The sequence below is a fragment of the Pristiophorus japonicus genome, chromosome 9 (genome assembly GCF_044704955.1).
Source record: "Pristiophorus japonicus isolate sPriJap1 chromosome 9, sPriJap1.hap1, whole genome shotgun sequence".
Classification (NCBI taxonomy): domain Eukaryota; kingdom Metazoa; phylum Chordata; class Chondrichthyes; family Pristiophoridae; genus Pristiophorus; species Pristiophorus japonicus.
In genome coordinates this window covers 35,515,929-35,536,943 of record NC_091985.1, presented here as the reverse complement: position 1 = coordinate 35,536,943, position 21,015 = coordinate 35,515,929, and the positions used below count along the sequence as shown (strand labels likewise).

Below are 21,015 nucleotides of genomic sequence, written 5' to 3'. Positions count from 1 at the left end.
GTGGATGCATTGGTTGTCTTCTTCCAAGATTCTATAGAATCTAGAAAGGTTCCCGTGGATTGAAGGTAGCAAATATAACGCCGCTATTTAAGAAAGGAGGGAGAGAGAAACTCCAGACCAGTTAGCATGACATCAGTAGTAGGGAAAATGCTAGAATCTATTATTAAGGAATTGGTAACAGTGCACTTTGAAAATAATAATAGGATTGGGCAAAGTCAACAGGGATTTATGAAAGGGAAATCATGTTTGACAAATCTGTTGAGTTTTTTGAGGTTGTAACTAGCAGAGTAGATAAGGGGGAACCAGTGTATGAGCAGGGAAGCTGTGCAGCAAACCTGCAGAAAGTTGGGTAAAGAGTCGCAAAAACAGAAAGACAGGTTTCATTTTTTTTAAACTGAAAATGGGCTTCTATAGTACAGGTTGTACCCCTCCAGTCCGGCACCCTTGGGACCTGATCGGTGCCATACCAGAGAATTTTCTGGACCACAGGAGGTCATGCCGACCATAGACTTACCGGGTCCTGATGACAGCACTTGGGCTCCAGAACGCCTCCGGCTGCAAAACTCAGGCCTCGCTCCCTCTCTGCGCCGATCCAACTTAGGAGGGAACATCGAAGGCAGCAGGGATAAGAGGAGCAGCCAGCCCCAGGACACAATGTGCCGACCCGACCTAGGAGGGAACACCGGAGGCAGTGGGGATAAAAGGAGCAGCCTTACACCATGCTGAAATTTCGGGCCCCCCTCTCTTGCAGTGCTGGTTTGGCACTCTTTTTTTGGAGGCAGAAGCCTACTGTGCAGCATTCGTTGCTCAGAATCTCCATTTCTTTACTCAGAGCATGGTGAATCTTTGGAATTCTCTACCCCAGCAGGCTGTGCATGCTCAGTCGTTGATTATATTCAAGACAGAGATCGATAGATTTTTGGATATTAAGAGAATCAAGGGATATGGGGATAGTGCAGGAAAGTGGAGTTGAAGTAGATCAGCCATGATCTTATTGAATGGCGGAGCAGGCTCGAGGGGTCGAATGGCCTACTCCTGCTCTTAATTCTTATGTTCTTATGTATTACGTTAACGATACTTTATTTTTTTCAGGGATATTATAAAAAAATTAGGAATTAAAATCTTCTCAATGACAGACGTGAATCAGATGGGAATACAGAAAGTCATGGAAGTGACCAGCGATTATTTGTTTTCAAGGTATGGATTTTACCAACCCTGAGTTCATTTGTTGCCTCGAAAATTATCCTCAACAATAACAATCTGCATTTATCCAGACCTTTAATATATAAAAATGCTTCACGGAGGCAGAATCAGAAATAAATGGATGCCGAGCCGAAGGGGGAGATATTAGGAAGGGTACTCAAAAGCTTGGTCAAAGAGGTAGGGAGAAAATTCCAAAGTGTGGAGTGGACCTATGTAGCAGAACACACAACCACCAATGGTGGGGCTAAAGGATGGGGGGAGCTGTGCACAAGAGATCTAAGTCAGAAGGACGGAGAGTTCAGGATGTGTTGTAGGGCTGGGGAGGATCGGGAGGGGAGGAGCGAGGCCATGAAGAGATTTAACCACAAAGATGATCATTTTAAAATTGAGGCATTGGCAATGTTCAGAGGTAAAATTAAAAAGGATATTAGGAATGCTAACAGAGAGCATGAAAAATTCTTGGCAAGTAAAAGTAAGGAAAACCCAAAGATGTTCTATAAATATATGGCCCTTACGGCCAAAAGGATCAAGGGGTATGGAGAGAAAGCAGGAAAGGGGTACTGAGGTTGAATGATCAGCCATGATCTTATTGAATGGCGGTGCAAGCTCCAAGGGCCGAATGGCCTACTCCTGCACCTAATTTCTATGTTTCTATATTAAGAGCAAGAGGATAACTAAAAAAAGGGTAGGGCCTATTAGAGACCATGAGGGTAATCTTTGTGTGGAGGCAGAAGATGTTGGTATGGTTCTCAATTAATACTTTGCGTCTGTTTACACAAAGGAAAGGGGCAATGCAGTTACTGCTATAGAGGAGGAGTGTGAAATTCTGGATGAAATGAACAAAGTGAGAGAGGAGGCAATAAGGGGTTTAGCAGCTTTGAAAGTAGGTAAGTCCCCAGGCCCAGATGAAATGCATCCCAGGCTGTTGAGCGAAGCAAAAGAGGAAATAGCAGAGGCCTTGACTATCATTTTCCAGTCCTCTTTGGATTTGGGTGTGGTGCCGGAGGACTGGGGAACTGCTAAAGTGGTACCCTTGTTTAAGAAGGCCAAGTAATTACAGGCCTGTCAGCCTAACCTCAGTGGTTGTAAAATTATTGGAAAAAATCCTGAAAGACAGGATAAATCTACATTTAGAAAGGCAAGGATTAATTAGGGACAGTCAGCACGGGTTTGTTAAGAAAGATCACGTTTGACTAACCTGATTTAATTTTTTTAGGAGGTAACTGTTGTGTATGGAGAAAGAGTCAGTATGGAAGAATGAGCTCCAAGTAAAGTGTGACCTTAGTCTTTTATTGCAGGTCTCCAGAGTGCCTCTCCAACCTGCGAAGCCTCCTTAAATACCTGTGCTCCCATTATGGGATTATGGGATGCTTTGGGTCTCCCGGTTATGAGCCCTCTGGTGGCTGTACAGAGTAAATACAAGTTTACATATATAACAACACTCCCCCGCGCCCCCCCACCCCGCCCCCAAAGTCAATAGTGTAACTATTTACAATGTGAGTCGATTTGGGGTCCTCTTTGCCCTGGTTGATCGTCTCGGTGTGAAAGCTGGTGTTGTTGAATCATTTGTTGGGCCCTCGTTGGGCTGCTGTGCAGCTGGCCTTGCTGGGCTGCCTGGTGTGTTGGGTCCTGCTGGGCTGCTGTGGATGATGGGTTCTGCTTCGTGGTCAACGTGGCACTGGTATGTATGTTGTGGGATCAAAAAAGGTAGGGTCCAAGGTGGGTTGCACAGGATAGTCCGTGAATCTGAGTTTGATTTGGTCCAACTGTTTCCGGTGAAAGAGTCCATTTGAAAGTTTGACCCGGAACACCCTGCTCCCCTCTTTGGCCACGACAGTGCCGGGAAGCCACTTGGGACCTTGTCCGTAATTTAACACAAATACTGGATCATTGATTTCAATCTCGCGTAACACATTTGCGCTATCATGGTATGCACTTTGTTGAAGCCGCCTGCTCTCTACCTGTTCATGTAGATCAGGGTGAACTAACGAGAGCCTTGTCTTAATTGATGGGATTGAAGGCCGATAAATCCCCAGGGCCTGATAGTCTGCATCCCAGAGTACTTAAGGAAGTGGCCCTAGAAATAGTGGATGCATTGGTGATCATTTTCCAACAGTCTATCGACTCTGGATCAGTTCCTATGGACTGGAGGATAGCTAATGTAACACCACTTTTTAAAAAGCGAGGAAGAAAAGAGAGAAAATGGGTAATTATAGACTGGTTAGCCTGACATCAGTAGTGGGGAAAATGTTGGAATCAATCATTCAGGATGAAATAGCAGCGCATTTGGAAAGCAGTGACAGGATCGGTCCAAGTCAGCATGGATTTATGAAAGGGAAATCATGCTTGACGAATCTTCTGGAATTTTTTGAGGATGTAACTAGCAGAGTGGACAAGGGAGAACCAGTGAATTTGGTGTATTTGGACTTTCAAAAGGCTTTTGACAAGGTCCCGCACAAGAGATTGGTGTGCAAAATCAAAGCGCATGGTATTGGGGGTAATGTACTGACGTGGATAGAGAACTGGTTGGCAGACAGGAAGCAGAGAGTCGGGATAAACAGGTCCTTTTCAGAATGGCAGGCAGTGACTAGTGGAGTGCCGCAGGGCTCAATGCTGGGACCCCAGCTCTTTACAATATACATTAACGATTTAGATGAAGGAATTGAGTGTAATAACTCCAAGTTTGCAGATGACACTAAACTGGGTGGCGGTGTGAGCTGTGAGGAGGACGCTAAGAGGCTGCAGGGTGACTTGGACAGGTTAGGTGAGTGGGCAAATGCATGGCAGATGCAGTATAATGTGGATAAATGTGAGGTTATCCATTTTTGGGGCAAAAACACGAAGGCAGAATATTATCTGAATGGCGGCAGATTAGGAAAAGGGGAGGGTTCAACGAGACCTGGGTGTCATGGTTCATCTGTCATTGAAAGTTAGCATGCAGGTACAGCAGGTGATGAAGAAGGCAAATGGTATGTTGGCCTTCATAGCTAGGGGATTTGAGTATAGGAGCAGGGAGGTCTGACTGCAGTTGTAGTGAGGCCTCACCTGGAATATTGTGTTCAGTTTTGGTCTCCTAATCTGAGGAAGGACTTTCTTGCTATTGAGGGAGTGCATTGAAGGTTCATCTGACTGCAAGGGATCTATGTTTGGCTTCACTAATCGTTTTCTCTTCACATATCTATAGAAGCTTTTGCAGTCACTTTTCATGTTCCCAGCAAGCTTCCTTTCATATTCTATTTTCCCCTTCCTAATTAAACCCTTTGTCCTTCTCTGCTGAATTCTAAATTTCTCCCAGTCCTCAGGTTTGCTGCTTTTTCTGGCCAATTTATATGGCTCTTCCTTGGATTTAACACTATCCCTAATTTTTGTTGAAGTTCATCCATGTGATCTTTAAATGTCTGCCATTGCCTATCCACCGTCAACCCATTTTTACTCCAGACAGGGATGTACAATTGTTGAAGTTCATCCATGTGATCTTTAAATGTTTGCCATTGCCTATCCACCGTCCACCCTTTTAGTATCATTCGCCAATCTATTCTAGCCATCGAAGTTACCTTTCCTTAAGTTCAGGACCCTAGTCTCTGAATTAACTGTGTCACTCTCCATCTTAATAAAGAATTCTACCATATTATGGTCACTCTTCCCCAAGGGACCTCGCACAACAAGATTGCTAATTAGTCCCTTCTCATTACACATCACCCAGTCTAGGATGGCCAGCCCTCTAGTTGGTTCCTCGACACTTTGGGAGTGGAAGCAAGTCTTCCTCGATTCAGAGGGACTGCCTATGATGATGATGATGATGATGACTGAGGGCCGTGTGCCTCTTTGTTGGCGGGCACGAACACGATGGGCCAAAATGGCCTCCTTCTGCGCTGTAGATTTCTATGTTTCAATGTAGGTCAGCGAGGACAGGAACAATATGTGAGACGAACCTGGTGTGTGATAGGATACTGACAAAAGAGTTTTGAATGGCCTGAACTTTACAGTGTGTGAAGGATGGGAGGCCAGCCAGGAGAGCATTGGAATTGTTGCGTGTGGAGGTGATAAATGCATGAATGAGGGTTGAAGCAGCAGGTAGTCTGAGGTAGGGGTGGAGGCAGACGATGTGACAGAGGTGGAAGTCGACAGTCTTTGAGAGGAACAGAATATTTGGTTAGAAGCTCATCTCCAGGTTGAATAGGACACCTGGCTGTAAAGAGTCTGGTCAAGCCTGAAACAGTGGCCTGGGGGAGGGATGGAATTGGTGGCAATGCCACAGCTTGGATGGCATGAGCCGAAGCAATGGTTATTTTACCTAGGTTTCTTTTCACTTACTTCTTGAACAAACCACAATTACCCCAGTTTTGGTGTACTGGTACCAAACAAACTGGTTTGGTACCGCTAAATGGAAGTGACCAGAATAAATTATATTTAATACCCAAAAACAACTGTTATTTCAAGGCTAGAACTTACCATTGATGTTAGTAGACAAATGCTTAACAGTTTCTATTACATTCTTTTGTCCATTATTTTTACTGGGGTGTAAACTGATTTGTAATAAACTCTAACTCTAATGTTATATCTAACTTTCTCATAGAGTAAAGAAACCGATCCATCTTAGTTTTGACATTGATGGATTTGATCCCACTCTGGCACCTGCTACAGGAACGCCCGTAGATGGAGGTTTCACATATGAACAGGGTATCTTCGTGGCAAATGAAATCCATAAAACAGGTATGGGAAAGAGGAACAAAATAGAAGATGTTTATATTGTGAATGGCCCCATTGGATAATTATGCAAATTGGGAAGCCCGGTGAGACAGAGACATTTAGAGATCCCAAACCAGTTTGTCGGGTTTCTGTATACCAAAGCTGGGGTAGTTGTGGATTGTTCAAGAAGGTGTAAGATTTGGATCACGGGTCACACACAGATTACCCAAAAGGGTCTTAGGAGTCATAGGCCATTACCTAAAAAGGGTCTTAGAAGTCATAGGCCATTTTATTAAGGAGCAGTAGTTCAAATATAGTCAAATGCAACACATAATCAGGATAGACATAGTAGACATACGACTGTGACAAGCAGCTGGTATCGGTCCTGATCGAACAGACAGCTGGCATGCGCGAACAGCTCTTCGCTCCATCGTCTGTGCTAAAAAGCCCTTTAGATATCTCTTTTATTCTCTTTTTAGGGGTGGGCCTGGGGTAGAAGATGGACAGGACTATCTAACCTGTAAGGGCTCTTCCCAAACCAAGGTGCCCAATGGTATGTCGAGTTCTTTGTCTCAACTCTCAGATGAAACCCTCCCCCGTCCCATGAGATCATACCTTGCTTTTGTTGTTTGGGCCTCAGGTTACCTTCTCTTGGACAGTTTGTTTATCTCAAGGCTCCTTGCTCGACCTCTTTATGTTTCTGCATTACAGCCTTATAACTCAGCTCTCTGTACAACTCCTTATCTGATATGACTGGAATCCTTCTGTGTCATCAACTTGGGCAAACTGCAGAGCTAGGGACCCCATATTCGCAATTTCTTTCAATGCATGATTTCTTACAAAAGAACTTTTAAAAAACCTAGGTAAGATAACCATTGTCTTTAACTCATGATATACAGTCTGTGGCAATGCCATTGGCGGTAGCTTGGTGCAGAGGGAGCTGGTATTGAAATAATCACCTCACTTTAAATTTTCTAGGGATATAGTGGCCTTGATTTTGCAGTCAGCGGCGAAGTGGTGACGCGCGCCGCTGACCTCGAAGAAGCTGCCCACAAAATTCTAGTGATCTCCCAGTTTGAATCTAATGCCGAGTCTGGGGGATCTCCAGTGACTAGTGGGGTGCCGCAGGGCTCAGTGCTGGAACCTCAGCTATTTACAATATACATTAATGATTTAGATGAAGGAATTGAGTGTAATAACTCCAAGTTTGCAGATGACACTAAGCTGGGTGGCGGTGTGAGCTGTGAGGAGAACTCTTAAGAGGCTGCAGGGTGACTTGGACAGGTTAGGTGAGTGGGCAAACACATGGCAGATGCTGTATAATGTGGATAAATGTGAGGTTATCCACTTTGGTGGCAAAAACACAAAGGCAGAATATTATCTGAATGGCAGCAGATTAGGAAAAGGGGAGACCTGGGTGTCATGGTACATCAGTCATTGAAAGTTGGCATGCAGGTACAGCAGGCAGTGAAGAAGGCAAATGGTATGTTGGCCTTCATAGCTAGGGGATTTGAGTATAGGTTTAGTGAGGTCTTACTGCAGTTGTACAGGGCCTTAGTGAGACCTCACCTGGAATATTGTGTTCAGTTTTGGTCTTCTAATCTGAGGGAGGACATTCTTGCTATTGAGGGAGTGCAGCGAAGGTTCATCAGACTGATTCCTGGGATGGCAGGACTGACATATGAGGAGAGACTGGATCGACTGGGCCTGTATTCACCGGAGTTTAGAAGGATGCCAGGGGATCTCATAGAAACATATAAAATTCTGACAGGACTGGAAAGGTTAGATGCAAGAAGAATGTTCCCGATGTTGGGGAAGTCCAGAACCACAGGACATAGTCTAAGGATAAGAGGTAAACCATTTAGGACTGAGGTGAGGAGAAACTTCTTCATTCAGAGAGTTGTTAACCTGTGGAATTCCCTACCGCAGAGAGTTGTGGATGCCAGTTCATTGGATATATTCAAGAGGGATTTAGATATGACCGTTACGGTTAAGAGATCAAGGAGAGAAAGCAGGAAAGGGGTACTGAGGTGAATGATCAGCCATGATCTTATTGAATGGTGGTTCAGGCTTGAAGGGCCGAATGGCCTACTCCTGCACTTATTTTCTATGTTTCTATGTCCAGCAATAGTGATGTCATCAAGCAGGCTAAGCAGAATTCTCACAGACAGCAAACCAGATTGCTCTGGAACTGCTCAGTGACATCACTCCAGAGAGTGAAATAGAGATTAGGACATACACATGAGATGAAGGTCGAAGCTGAAATATCATAAACAAACTTTTGTAAAAAAAATTATATTAAAAACCATGCGATTTTTATCATAATGGAAACATTTGACATTCCACAAAGATAAAACTAGATTTTCAGGGCCTGAATGGTTGTTCAGCAGTAGTTATGACTCAGTACCAATGTTACCCCTAAGGTGTGCAGGCGCAAGGCTGCGCATCATTCGGGAGGTCCCGCACAGGCGGCTCACAAGTGGTTGCCGCTGGAGGATACCACGCATGCACAGCCGGTTTAAAAGAACCTCTCTCAAATTTTTTTTTAGAGGGAACATTGTTCAATACGCTATTGAAAACCCAATTACACCTGAGTGAACAAGGCTGAACTTTTTCAGGGGTTTGTAACTGTTATGTATGTAAACCTGTAACTACCATGTCTATCCACCAGAGGGCATATCCCCTGGAGTCCCAAGGGATCCCACAATCCCTTGGAAGCACCTGTATATAAGGAGGCCTCACAGGCTGGAGAGGCACTCTGAGATCTGTAATAAAGGACTACGGTCACACTTACTTTGAGCTTGCAGTATCTGGTCTGACTCTTTATTCAAGACATAACAACTGGCGACGAGATACAGATGATGAACCCCACCGCAACAATGCAGAGAACTGTGGGCATCCTAGAGAAATTTTCAGAGGGAGATGATTGGGAAACCTTCGTGGAGCGACTTGACCAACACTTTGTGGCCAACGAGCTGGAAGGAGAAGGGAACGCTGCCAAACGAAGGGTGATCCTCTTCACCGTTTGCGGGGCATCTACGTATGGCCTCATGAAAGACCTGCTCGCTCCAGCAAAACCCACAGACAAGTCGTACGATGAGTTGTGCACACTGGTCCGGGAGCATCTAAACCCGAAGGAAAGCATTCTGATAGTGAGGTACCGGTTCTACACGTACAAGAGGTCTGAAGGCCAGGAAGTGGCGAGCTACGTCGCCGAGTTAAGGCGCCTTGCAGGACATTGCGAATTTGAAGGACACTTGGAGCACATGCTCAGGGACTTCTTTGTACTTGGCATTGGTCATGAGGTAATACTTCGCAAACTTTTGACTGTAGAGACCCCAACCTTGATTGAGTAAAGCCATTGCGAGAGCCCAGGCGTTTATCGCCACCAGTGACAATACCAAACAAATTTCCCAGCACACTAGTACTGCTGCAAGTATTGTGAATAAAGTAATGTTGTTTTCGAATCGAAATGTACATGTCAGGACTTACACGTCCGCAGATGACTCAGAGTCCGCCATCAAGGGTGGTGAATACAAGGCAATTAACACCCCTTGTTGGCGCTGCCATTCATGCTGCTTCAAAGGATACGTTTGCAAGGCTGTGGAACAATGGGACACCTCCAATGTATGTGCAGGCGAACTGCAAACCCTACTAATCCTGCAAACCACCATGTTGCAGAGGAGGTCAGATCCACGCTGGATCATGACGAACTAGAGCCTCAGACCAAGGAGGCAGAGGTATATGGGGTGCACACATTTACCACAAAGTGTCCCCTGATAATGCTGAAGGTTGAATTAAATGGACTCCCAGTGTCCATGGAGCTGGACATGGGCGCAAGCCAGTCCATAATGAGTAAAAAGACTTTCGATAAGTTGTGGTACAACAAGGCTTCAAGGCCAGTCCTGACTCCCACTCGTACCAAACTCAGAACGTACACAAAGGAACTGATTCCCATAATTGGCAATGCTACCGTAAAGGTCTCCTACGATGGAGCCATGCACGATTTACCACTCTGGGTGGTACCGGGCGATGTCCCCACGCTGTTGGGCAGGAGCTGGCTGGGAAAGATACACTGGAACTGGGGCGACATCCGAGCGCTCTTGTCCATCGACGACACCTCATGTGCCTAGGTCCTAAGCAAGTTCCCCTCACTGTTCAAATCAGGCATCGGGAAGTTCCAAGGAGCAAAAGTGCAGATCCATTTGATTCCGGGGGCACGACCCATCCATCACAAGGCGAGAGCAGTACCTTACATGATGAGAGAGGGTGGAGATCGAGCTGGACAGGCTGCAACGAGAGGGCATCATTTCGCCGATCGAATTCAATGAGTGGGCCAGTCCGATCGTTCCAGTCCTCAAGGGAGAAGGCACCGTCAGAATCTGTGGTGATTACAAAGTAATTATCAATCATTTCTCGCTGCAGGATCAATACCCGCTACCAAAGGCAGAAGACCTATTTGTGACGCTGGCAATGGGAAAACGTTCACGAAGCTGGACTTCACCTCGACCTACATGACACAGGAGCTGGAAGAATCTTCGAGAGGCCTCACCTGCATCAATACGCACAAAGGTCTTTTCGTTTACAACAGATGCCCATTTGGGATTCGACAGGTGCGGCGATATTCTAGAGGAACATGGAAAGCTTGCTGAAGTCGGTCCCGCGCACTATGGTCTTCCAGGATGACATCTTGGTTACAGGTCGGGACACAGTCGAGCACCTGCAGAACCTGGAGGAGGTTCTTAGTTGGCTTAATCGTGTGGGGCTCAGGCTAAAACACTCGGTGTGTTTTCCTGGCGCCTGAAATGGAGTTCCTGGTGAGAAGAATTGCGGCGGATGGCATCAGGCCCACCGATTCAAAGACCGAGGCAATCAAGTACGCAGCAAGACCACAGAACCTGATGGAGCTGCGGTCGTTTCTAGGACTCCTGAACTATTTTGATAACTTCTTACCGGATCTTAGCACATTGTTAGAACCCCTGCACTCTTTACTGCATAAGGGAGATTAATGGGTATGGGGTAAAAGCCAAGACAATGCCTTTGAGAAAGCTAGGAAGCTGTTATGTTCAAACAAATTGCTTGTGTTGTACGATCCATGTAAACGTTTGGTACTGGCATATGATGCGTCATCGTACGGGGTCGGGTGTGTATTGCAACAAGCTAATGATTTTGGGAAATTGCAACTGGTTGCTTATGCATCCAGAAGTCTGTCTAAGGCCGAGAGGGCCTACAGTATGATCAAAAAAGAAGTGTTAGCATGTGTTTACTAGGTAAAGAAAATGCATCAATATCTGTTCGTGCTCAAATTCGAATTGGAAACCGACCATAAGCCGCTTATATCCCTCTTTTCTGAAAATAAGGGAATAAATATGAATGCATCGGCCCGCATCCAAAGATGGGCGCTCACGTTGTCACGTTGTCTGCCACAGGCCAGGCACAGAAAACTGTGCCGATGCTCTCAGTAGGCTACCATTGCCCATCACTGGGGTGGAGATGGCACAGCCTGCAGATTTAGTTAATGTAATCCTTCTTAGACAGGAAATTGTGTTAGGGAAATTGATGGATTGAAGGCCGATAAATCCCCAGGGCCTGATCGTATGCATCCCAGAGTACTTAAATAAGTGGCCCTAGAAATAGTGGATGCATTGGTGATCATTTTCCAACAGTCTATTGACTCTGGATCAGTCCCTATGGACTGGAGGGTAGCTAATGGAACACCACTTCTTAAGAAAGGAGGGAGAGAGAAAACGGGGAATTATAGACCTGTTAGCCTGACATCAGTAGTGGGGAAAATGTTGGAATCAATTATTAAAGATGAAATAGCAACGCATTTGGAAAGCAGTGACAGGATCGGTCCAAGTCAGCATGGATTTATGAAAGGGAAATCATGCTTGACAAATCTTCTAGAATTTTTTGAGGATGTAACTAGTAGAGTGGACAGGGGAGAACCAGTGGATGTGGTGTATTTGGACTTTCAAAAGGCTTTTGACGAGGTCCCACACAAGAGATTGGTGTGCAAAATTAAAGCACATGGTATTGGGGGTAATATATTGACGTGGATAGAGAACTGGTTGGCAGATAGGAAGCAGAGAGTCGGGATAAACGGGTCCTTTTCAGAATGGCAGATAGTGACTAGTGAGGTGCCGCAGGGCTCAATGCTGGGACTCCAGCTATTTACAATATACATCAATGATTTAGATGAAGGAATTGAGTGTAATATCTCCAAGTTTGCAGATGTCACTAAGCTGGGTGGCGGTGTGAGCTGTAAGGAGGATGCTAAGAGGCTGCAGGGTGACTTGGACAGGTTAGGTGAGTGGGCAAATGCATGGCAGATGCAGTATAATGTGGATAAATGTGAGGTTATCCACTTTGGTGGCAAAAACACGAAGGCAGAATATTATCTGAATGGCGGCAGATTAGGAAAAGGGGAGGTGCAACGAGACCTGGGTGTCATGGTACATCAGTCATTGAAAGTTGGCATGCAGGTACAGCAGGCAGTGAAGAAAGCAAATGGCATGTTGGCCTTCATAGCTAGGGAATTTGAGTATAGGAACAGGGAGGTCTTACTGCAGTTGTACAGGGCCTTGGTGAGGCCTCATCTGGAATATTGTGTTCAGTTTTGGTCTCCTAATCTGAGGAAGGACGTTCTTGCTATTGAGGGAGTGCAGCAAAGGTTCACCAGACTGATTCCGGGGATGGCAGGACTGACATATGAGGAGAGACTGGATCGACTGGGCCTGTATTCACTGGAGTTTAGAAGGATGAGAGGGGATCTCACAGAAACATATAAAATTCTGACGGGACTGGACAGGTTAGATGCAGGGAGAATGTTCCTGATGTTGGGGAAGTCCAGAACCAGGGGACCCAGTCTAAGGACAAGGGGTAAGCCATTTAGGACCGAAATTAGGAGAAACTTCTTCACTCAGAGAGTTGTTAAACTGTGGAATTCTGAGGTGATGATCAGTCATGATCTTATTGAATGGTGGTGCAGGCTCAAAGGGCCAAATGGCCTACTCCTGCACCTATTTTCTATGTTCCTAATGGAAGCATTCAAGAGTGAGCAAGAGAGTTGTGGATGCTAGTTCGTTGGATATATTCAAGACGGAGTTGGATATGGCCCTTACAGCTAAAGAGATCAAGGGATAGGAGAGAAAGAAGGAATGGGGTACTGAGGTGATGATCAGTCATGATCTTATTGAATGGTGGTGCAGGCTCAAAGGGCCAAATGGCCTACTCCTGCAGCTATTTTCTATGTTCCTGATGGAAGCATTCAAGAGTGAGCAATCACCTGTTACCGCCCAACAGATTAGAACCTGGACGAGCCAGGACCCCTTACTGTCCTTAGTAAAAAACTGTGTGCTCCACGGGAGTTGGTCTAGTGTCCCGTTAGAGATGCAGGAAGAAATAAAGCCGTACCAGCAGCGCAAAGTTGAAATATCTATACAGGCAGACTGCCTCCTATGGGGCAGTCGGGTCGTTGTGCCAAAAAAGGGCAGGGACACTTTCATTAGTGATCTCCACAGTACCCACCCAGGCATTGTAATGATGAAAGTGATAGCCAGATCCCACGTGTGGTGGCCCGGTATCGATGCAGTCTTAGAGTCCTGTGTGCACAAATGTAATAAATGTTCCCAGTTAAGCAATGCACCCAGGGAGGCGCCATTAAGTTTATGGTCTTGGCCCTCCAAACCGTGGTCTAGGGTTCAAATGTCAACTATGCAGGCCCATTCTTAGGAAAAATGTTTTAGTGGTTGTAGATGCGTACTCCAAATGGATTGAATGTGTGATAATGTCGGCAAGCACGTCCGCTGCCACCATTGAAAGCCTACTGGCCATGTTTGCTACGCACGACCTGCCCGATGTCCTTGTAAGTGACAATGAGCCGTGCTTTACCAGTGCCAAATTCAAGGAATTCATGACCCGCAATGGGGTCAAACATGTCACGTCTGCCCCGTTTAAACCAGCGTCCAACGGTCAGGCAGAATGAACAGTTCAAACAATCAAGCAGAGCTTGAAAAGGGTAACTGAAGGCTCACTGCAGACTCGCTTATCCCGAGTCCTGCTTAGTTACCGCACAAGACCTCACTCGCTCACCGGGGTCCCTCCCGCTGAACTGGGCACTTAAGACAATGCTCTACACGAACAGGTAGCGAGCAGGCGGCTTCAACAGAACACATAGCATGATCGTGCAAATGTGTCACGGGAAATTGAAGTAAATGATCCTGTATTTGTGTTGAACTATGGACAAGGTCCCAAGTGGATTGCTGGCACTGTTTTGGCCAAAGAGGGGAGTAGGGTGTTTGTGGTCAAACTCGCAAATGGACTCACCTGCAGAAAACATTTGGATTCACGGACTATCTAGAACAACCCATAATAGACTCTACCTTGTTCGACCCTCCAACACACACACACTCAACCGACCCAGCGGTTGACCACGGAGCAGAACCCATCACCCGCAGCAGCCCAGCAAGGCTCACCATCCCCAGCAGTCCAGCAAGGCCAGCTGCGCAGCAGCCCAGCGAAGGCCCAACAAATGACTCGCCAACACCAGCATTTGCACCGAGATGATCAACCAGGGAAAGGAGGGCCCCAGATCGACTCACATTGTAAATAGTTACACTATTGACTTTGGAGGGAGGGGCGGGAGAGTTGTTATGTATGTAAACCTGTAATTACAATGTCTAACCACCAGAGGGCTTATCCCCTGGCGTCCCAAAGGATCCCACAATCCCTTGCGAGCACCTGTATATAAGGAGGCCTCACAGGCTGGAAAGGAACTCTGAGATCTGTAATAAAGGACTATGGTCACACCTACTTTGAGCTTGCAGTATCTAGTCTGACTCTTTATTCAAGACATGACAGTAACAGTGATATTACAGCGTAAAAAGGGACATTTTCGTCAGTTAAGTCATTTCAATTGATTGCCAGCTGCAGAGAGTTCAGCAGCGCAGTCTGTGGAGGAGCATGACTGACAGCAACTTCTGGATATTCACATTTAATTGCACATATGTGGACACCAGACGTTGTTGTCAGTTTCACAGTTGTAATGACAGCGAGGACTGACAGTTTCGTCATCATTACAACCGCAATATATGTTCCATAAACTCTGTCAGAACTGATAGACACAGTAAATGCAAGTTACCAATAAATGTAAGTTCTTTTTTTCTTTCCACTGGGAGCACAGAATTAATGAATTCATCACATAAAGAACCAGGGCAAGAGAACTATAGACCATGAATAGAAACCAAAGAAGGCACAAGCTAAATTTAACTTGAGGGAAATCTTTCTTCAAATATAGAGTCAGTGGGAGAGATGCTTTTCTACAATCCCGACCAAAATCGTGTGCGAATGCGGCAAACCATGAGGGGAAATCTGGACAGTGAGCCTTAGCGTTGCCTCACCACCTGACCTGCATTCCTTACCCTGACTGAGAATGCTGCTGGCCACTCTTGCCTCTTACTGCTTGTTAATGGCAAAAAGGGTGAGGCCTAGATCCTTGTGGATTTCCATCCACCTGTTGCCACAGCTTCCAAAGACAGCCATGGGAAAGCTAATGGTAGGCAATGGGAATGGCCCTTTGATACCGTCATAAGAACATAAGAAATAGGAGCAGGAGTAGGCCATTTGGCCCCTCCAGCCTGCTCCGCCATTCAATATCATGGCTGATCTGATCATGGGTTCAGCTCCACTTCCCTCCCCGCTCCCATAACCCTTTATTCCCTTATCGCTCAACAATCTGTCTATCCACCTTAAATATATTCAATGAGCAGCCTCCACAGCCCTCTGGGGCAGAGAATTCCACAGATTTACAACCCTCTGAGAGAAGAAATTCCTCCTGATCTGAGTTTCAAATAGGCTACCCCTTATTCTGAAATTATACCCCCTAGTTCTAGATTCCCCCATGAGTGGAATATCCTCTCTGCATCCACCTTGTCGAGCCCCCTTATTATCTTATATGTTTCAGAAAGATCATCTCTCATTCTTCTGAACTCCAATGAGTATAGGCCCAACCTACTCAACCTTTCTTCATAATTCAATCCCCTCATCTCTGGAATCAACCTCATGAACCTTCTCTGAACTGCCTCCAATGCAAGTATATCCTTCCTTAAATAAGGAGACCAAAACTGTACGCAGTACTCTAGGTGTGGCCTCACCAATACCCTGTACAGTTGTAGCAGAACTTCTCTGCTTTTATACTCTATCCCCCTTGCAATAAAGGCCTAACATTCCATTTGCCTTCCTGATTACTTGCTGTACCTGCATACTAACTTTTTGTGTTTCCTGCACAAGGACCTCCAGGTCACTCTGTACTGCAGCATTTTGTAATTTTTCTCCATTTAATTAATTAACTTTTTTATTTTTTCTGCCAAAGTGGACAACCTCACACTTTCCAACATTATACTCCATCTGCCAAATTGTTGCCCACTCACTTAGCCTGTCTATATCCCTTTGCAGATTTTTTATGCCCTCCTCACAACTTGCTTTCTCACTCATCTTTGTATCATCAGCAAACTTGGCTACATTACACTCGACCCCTTCATCCAAGTCATTAATGTAGATTGTAAATAGTTGAGGCCCCAGCAACGAACCCTGTGGCACCCCACTAGTTACTGTTTGGCAACCGGAAAGTGACCCACTCTCTGTTTTCTGTTAGCCAATCCTCTATCCATGCTAATATAGTACCCCCAACCCCGTGACCTTTTATCTTGTGCAGTAACCTTTTATGTGGCACCTTATCGAATGCCTTCTGGAAATCCAAATATACCACATCCACTGGTCCCCCCCCCTATCCATCCTGCTCATTACATCCTCAAAGAACGCCAGCAAATTTGTCAAACATGATTTCCCTTTCATAAAACCATGCTAACTCTGCTTGACTGAATTATGCTTTTCCAAATGTCCTGCTACTGCTTCCTTAATACTGGACTTCAGCATTTTCCCAATGACAGATGTTAGGCTAACTGGTCTATAGTTTCCTGCTTTCCGTCTGCCTCCTTTTTTAAATAGGGGCGTTACATTGTGGTTTTCCAATCCGCTGGGACCTCCCCAGAATCCAGGGAATTTTGGTGGATTACAACCAATGCATCCACTATCTCTGCAGCGACTTCTTATACCCTAGGATGTAAGCCGTCAGGTTCAGGGGACTTGTCCACATTTATTCACATTATTTTACCAAGTACTTCTTCTTTAGTGATGGTGATTGTTTTAAGTTCCTCCCTCCCTATAGCCCCTTGATTATCCATTATTGGGATTTTTTTAGTGTCTTCTACCGTGAAGACCGATACAAAATATTTGTTCAAAATCTCTGCCTTTTCCTTGTTTCCCATTATTAATTCCTCAGTCTTATCTTCTAAGGGACCAACATTTACTTCAGCCACACTTTTTTCCTTTTTATATACCTGTAGAAACTCTTACTATCTGTTTTTATATTTCTTGCTAGTTTACTTTCATAATCTATCTTCCCATTCTTTATTTTTTTTAGTTGTTCTTTGCTGGTTTTTAAAAGTTTCCCAATCCTCTGGTCTCCCACTAATCTTGGCCACTTTGTATGCCATTGTTTTCAATTTGATACCATCCTTAGTTAGAACATTAGTAAGAATTAGGAACAGGAGTAGGCCATCTAGCCCCTCAAGCCTGCTCCACCATTCAACAAGATCATGGCTGATCTGGCCGTGGACTCAGCTCCACTTACCCGCCCGCTCCCCGTAACCCTTAATTCCCTTTTTGGTTAAAAATCTATCTATATGTGATTTGAATACATTCAATGAGCTAGCTTCAACTGCTTCCTTGGGCAGAGAATTCCACAGATTCACAACCCTCTAGGAGAAGAAATTCCTTCTCAACTCGGTTTTAAATTGGCTCCCCCGTATTTTGAGGCTGTGCCCTCTAGTTCTAGTCTCCCCGACCAGTGGAAACAACCTCTCCGCCTCTATCTTGTCTATCCCTTTCATTATTTTAAATGTTTCTATAAGATCACCCCTCATCCTTCTGAACTCCAACGAGTAAAGACCCAGTCTACTCAATCTATCATCATAAGGTAACCCCCTCATCTCCGGAATCGGCCTAGTGAATCGTCTCCGTACCCCCTCCAAAGCTAGTATATCCTTCCTTAAGTAAGGTGACCAAAACTGCACGCAGTACTCCAGGTGCACGGATGGTTATCCCTTCTCTTAAAGTCTTTCCTTCTCATTGGAATATATTTTTGTTGAGAGTTATGAAATATCTCCTTAAATGTCCGCCACTGCTCATCAACCGTCCCACACTTTAGTCTATTTTCCCAGTCCACTTTAGCCAACTCTGCCTTCATACCTTTAAGCTTAGGACACTGGTTTGAGATCCAACTTTCTCACCCTCCAACTGAATTTGAAATTCAACCATGCTATGATCACTCTTTCCTAGAGGATCTTTTACAATGAGATCATTTATTAATCCTGTCTCATTACACAGCACCAGATCTAAGATAACCTGCTCCCTGGTTGGTTCCGCAAAGTACTGTTCAAGAAAACTATCCCGGCTACACTCTATGAACTTTTCCTCAAGGCTATCTTGGTCAATTTGATTTGTCCAATCAATATGAAGATGAAAGTCGCCCATGATTATAGAAACATAGAAACATAGAAAATAGGTGCAGGAGTAGGCCATTCGGCCCTTCTAGCCTGCACCGTCATTCAATGAGTTCATGGCTGAACATGCAACTTCAGTACCCCATTCCTGCTTTCTCGCCATACCCCTTGATTGCCCTAGTAGTAAGGACTACATCTAACTCCTTTTTGAATATATATATATATAATTGCCATTCCTTTTTTACAAGCCTCCATTATTTCTTGATTTATACTCCATCCAACAATGTAGCTACTACTAGAGGGCCTATAGACTAGGCCCACCAATGACTTCTTCCGCTTATTATTCCTTATCTCCACCCAGACTGATTCTGCATCTTGATCTTCTGAGCCATGGAAGGAGAGGACCTTGTATTGGACTACTCTCCCTCCATTCCACCTGTCAAAGGCCCTGGTCCTAGACAAGGCCTTCAGTGGGACGAGTCTGATCGTTGCCTCTTTAATAGTACTCCCAACTCTTCTGCTGTTGCAGTGGCAATCCAGCTACAGAAATGCTGTAACTTTATGGCCAGCCAATGACAGGCTCCCACTTGGCTGCGGTAATCCCAACAGGAGCCCATCATGTATATCTGATGAAGGCTGACTTAGAGAGATAGGTCGGTATCCCAGTATTGTTGGAAGGCCAGATGGAAGTTTCGCCCTGTTAGAACACCACCACTAGAAGGAGTATTCCAGTCATTGGCTTGTGTTATCTGTCAATGCATGTTGTAAATGCTGACTCAGCTGGATCATTCAAAAATATGTTGGAAAAAATCGTGATTCAGTTCAGAGGAGTTAATAAAAAAAAATGTCCGATCAGAAACTGAAGTCAAACTTAGATAATGGAACACATTGATGAATGGCTTTATCTCGATTCCATATTGCTATGGTCTCAATTACTTGCATTGCATCTTCTCTAGACATTCCCCTTTGTCCATGTCACTTGGTATAAACTCTCCCTGGCTTAATCAAGGGCGTTCAAGGAAGATTCAGTCTTAAATCGAAGCACCATTCCAATTTTTCACCGAATAGTTTAGTATTCTCCTATAATCTTAGTACTCGCCACTAATTAGCTGCCACTGCTCATGCCTCTTGTGCTGACCAATGCTATATTAAATGTTAAATTTGTTTCTAACTATATAATTGTACTGTACATGAGTATTTTATATTTTCTTCTACAGGATTGCTGTCAGCAATTGATCTAGTGGAAGTTAATCCATCTTTAGGAAAAACAGAGGAAGAAGTTGCATCTACTGTGAATACTGGTCGAGATGTTATCTTGAAAGCACTTGGCTGTACCCAAAAATGATCCCACCAATCATTCTTTACTGTAATTCTAACAGCTTTAAACATTTGTGTCTCATTGTATCATAACTATGTACAATCGTGAATCATTTGTGTGTCCAAACAGCAAAATTGAGAATATGTAATACTTTTTAAACTTTGTCTAAAATAGTACAGGTAATACAATTTGGTAAAAGTTAGTTTGACTAACATCAAGCCCTGGATGAATTAATGTCAATAAATGAAACCATCCTTTTCAGCTCCCACCAGCAGCAACATGCTCCGGCTCCAACACCATCATTCTCCCTAGTTACTCTCTCAGGTCGAATCTGTTACATAGGGGCCAAAATTGCCCACCACTGGAAACGGGCTGCACCCACCCTGTTTCTCGTGTTTTTACCGGCGCAGTGGATGCGGTGGCCTTTTGAGTGAAATTCTGCTCTTTGGCTTTTTTTTCTGGCGGACTGGAAGCCGGTCATAATGGGAGCGCAAGTGTGGCCGTGAGCACATTGGAGGGGTGGAAGTTGGGGGCGGACGGAATGGCCGCCGCTGTCAGTCATCAGCGTAGTGCTAATAACGTCATCACTGTGCCGCGTCACCGCAGTTCTCCCTTTCACTTAAAGGGGAGAGCCTACACGATTGTTTAAGTTCGGCTCACCAGGGAGGATTTCAGCCAGGCCAGCGGTCCCCAAGAGGGGTTGCAAGCTGGCCTGTTGGCGACCCAGCCGGACCCGGGGGCATGTTTGTCGGCCCGACATGACAATCTGCCGACAAAAAAAAAACACAGCGGCAACGGAAGTAGGTCCTCCCCTTTAATAGGAACCACACTGCCATTTTGCAAGGACTACAGCCTCACTGCAACGGCAGAAAAAAGCAGCGCAGCGGCAGCAAGATTTTTTTGGCGGTATTTCGCCATCGGGGGCGAATATCGGCGGTGCACGCTCTTATGGCGCACTTAGGACGGATCGGCAGCCGCGGAGCAGGTCAGCCGGGATACCGCAGGAGTGGAATTTTTAAAATGGCGGCCATTACACGATAAACCGGCGGCCATTGCACTCCGCAGCGTGGCCGCCGATTTCGGCGATAACGGGCCTTAAGGTGAAGTGCAATTTCGGCCCCATAGAGTCTACAGCACAGAAACAGGCCATTTGGCTCAACTGGTCCATGCCGGTGTTTATGCTCCACACAAGCTTCCTCCCACCCCTCTTCATCTAACCCTATCAGCATATCCTTCTATTCC

General features: G+C 45.3%; 1 protein-coding gene across 1 annotated transcript in view; it reads left to right on the top strand.

The window, feature by feature from the left end:
- The window catches only part of LOC139272588 (arginase, hepatic-like), a 72,365-nt gene extending 52,458 nt beyond the window's left edge, over positions 1 to 19,907 (top strand). Inside the window, exons 6-8 of the mRNA XM_070888658.1 lie at positions 1,093 to 1,197; positions 5,780 to 5,916; positions 19,673 to 19,907. Of these exons, the coding sequence (XP_070744759.1) occupies positions 1,093 to 1,197; positions 5,780 to 5,916; positions 19,673 to 19,800 (370 nt within the window). The 3' untranslated portion in view covers positions 19,801 to 19,907. The remainder of the gene's footprint in view (positions 1 to 1,092; positions 1,198 to 5,779; positions 5,917 to 19,672) is intronic.
- The last annotated feature ends 1,108 nt before the right edge of the window (positions 19,908 to 21,015 follow it).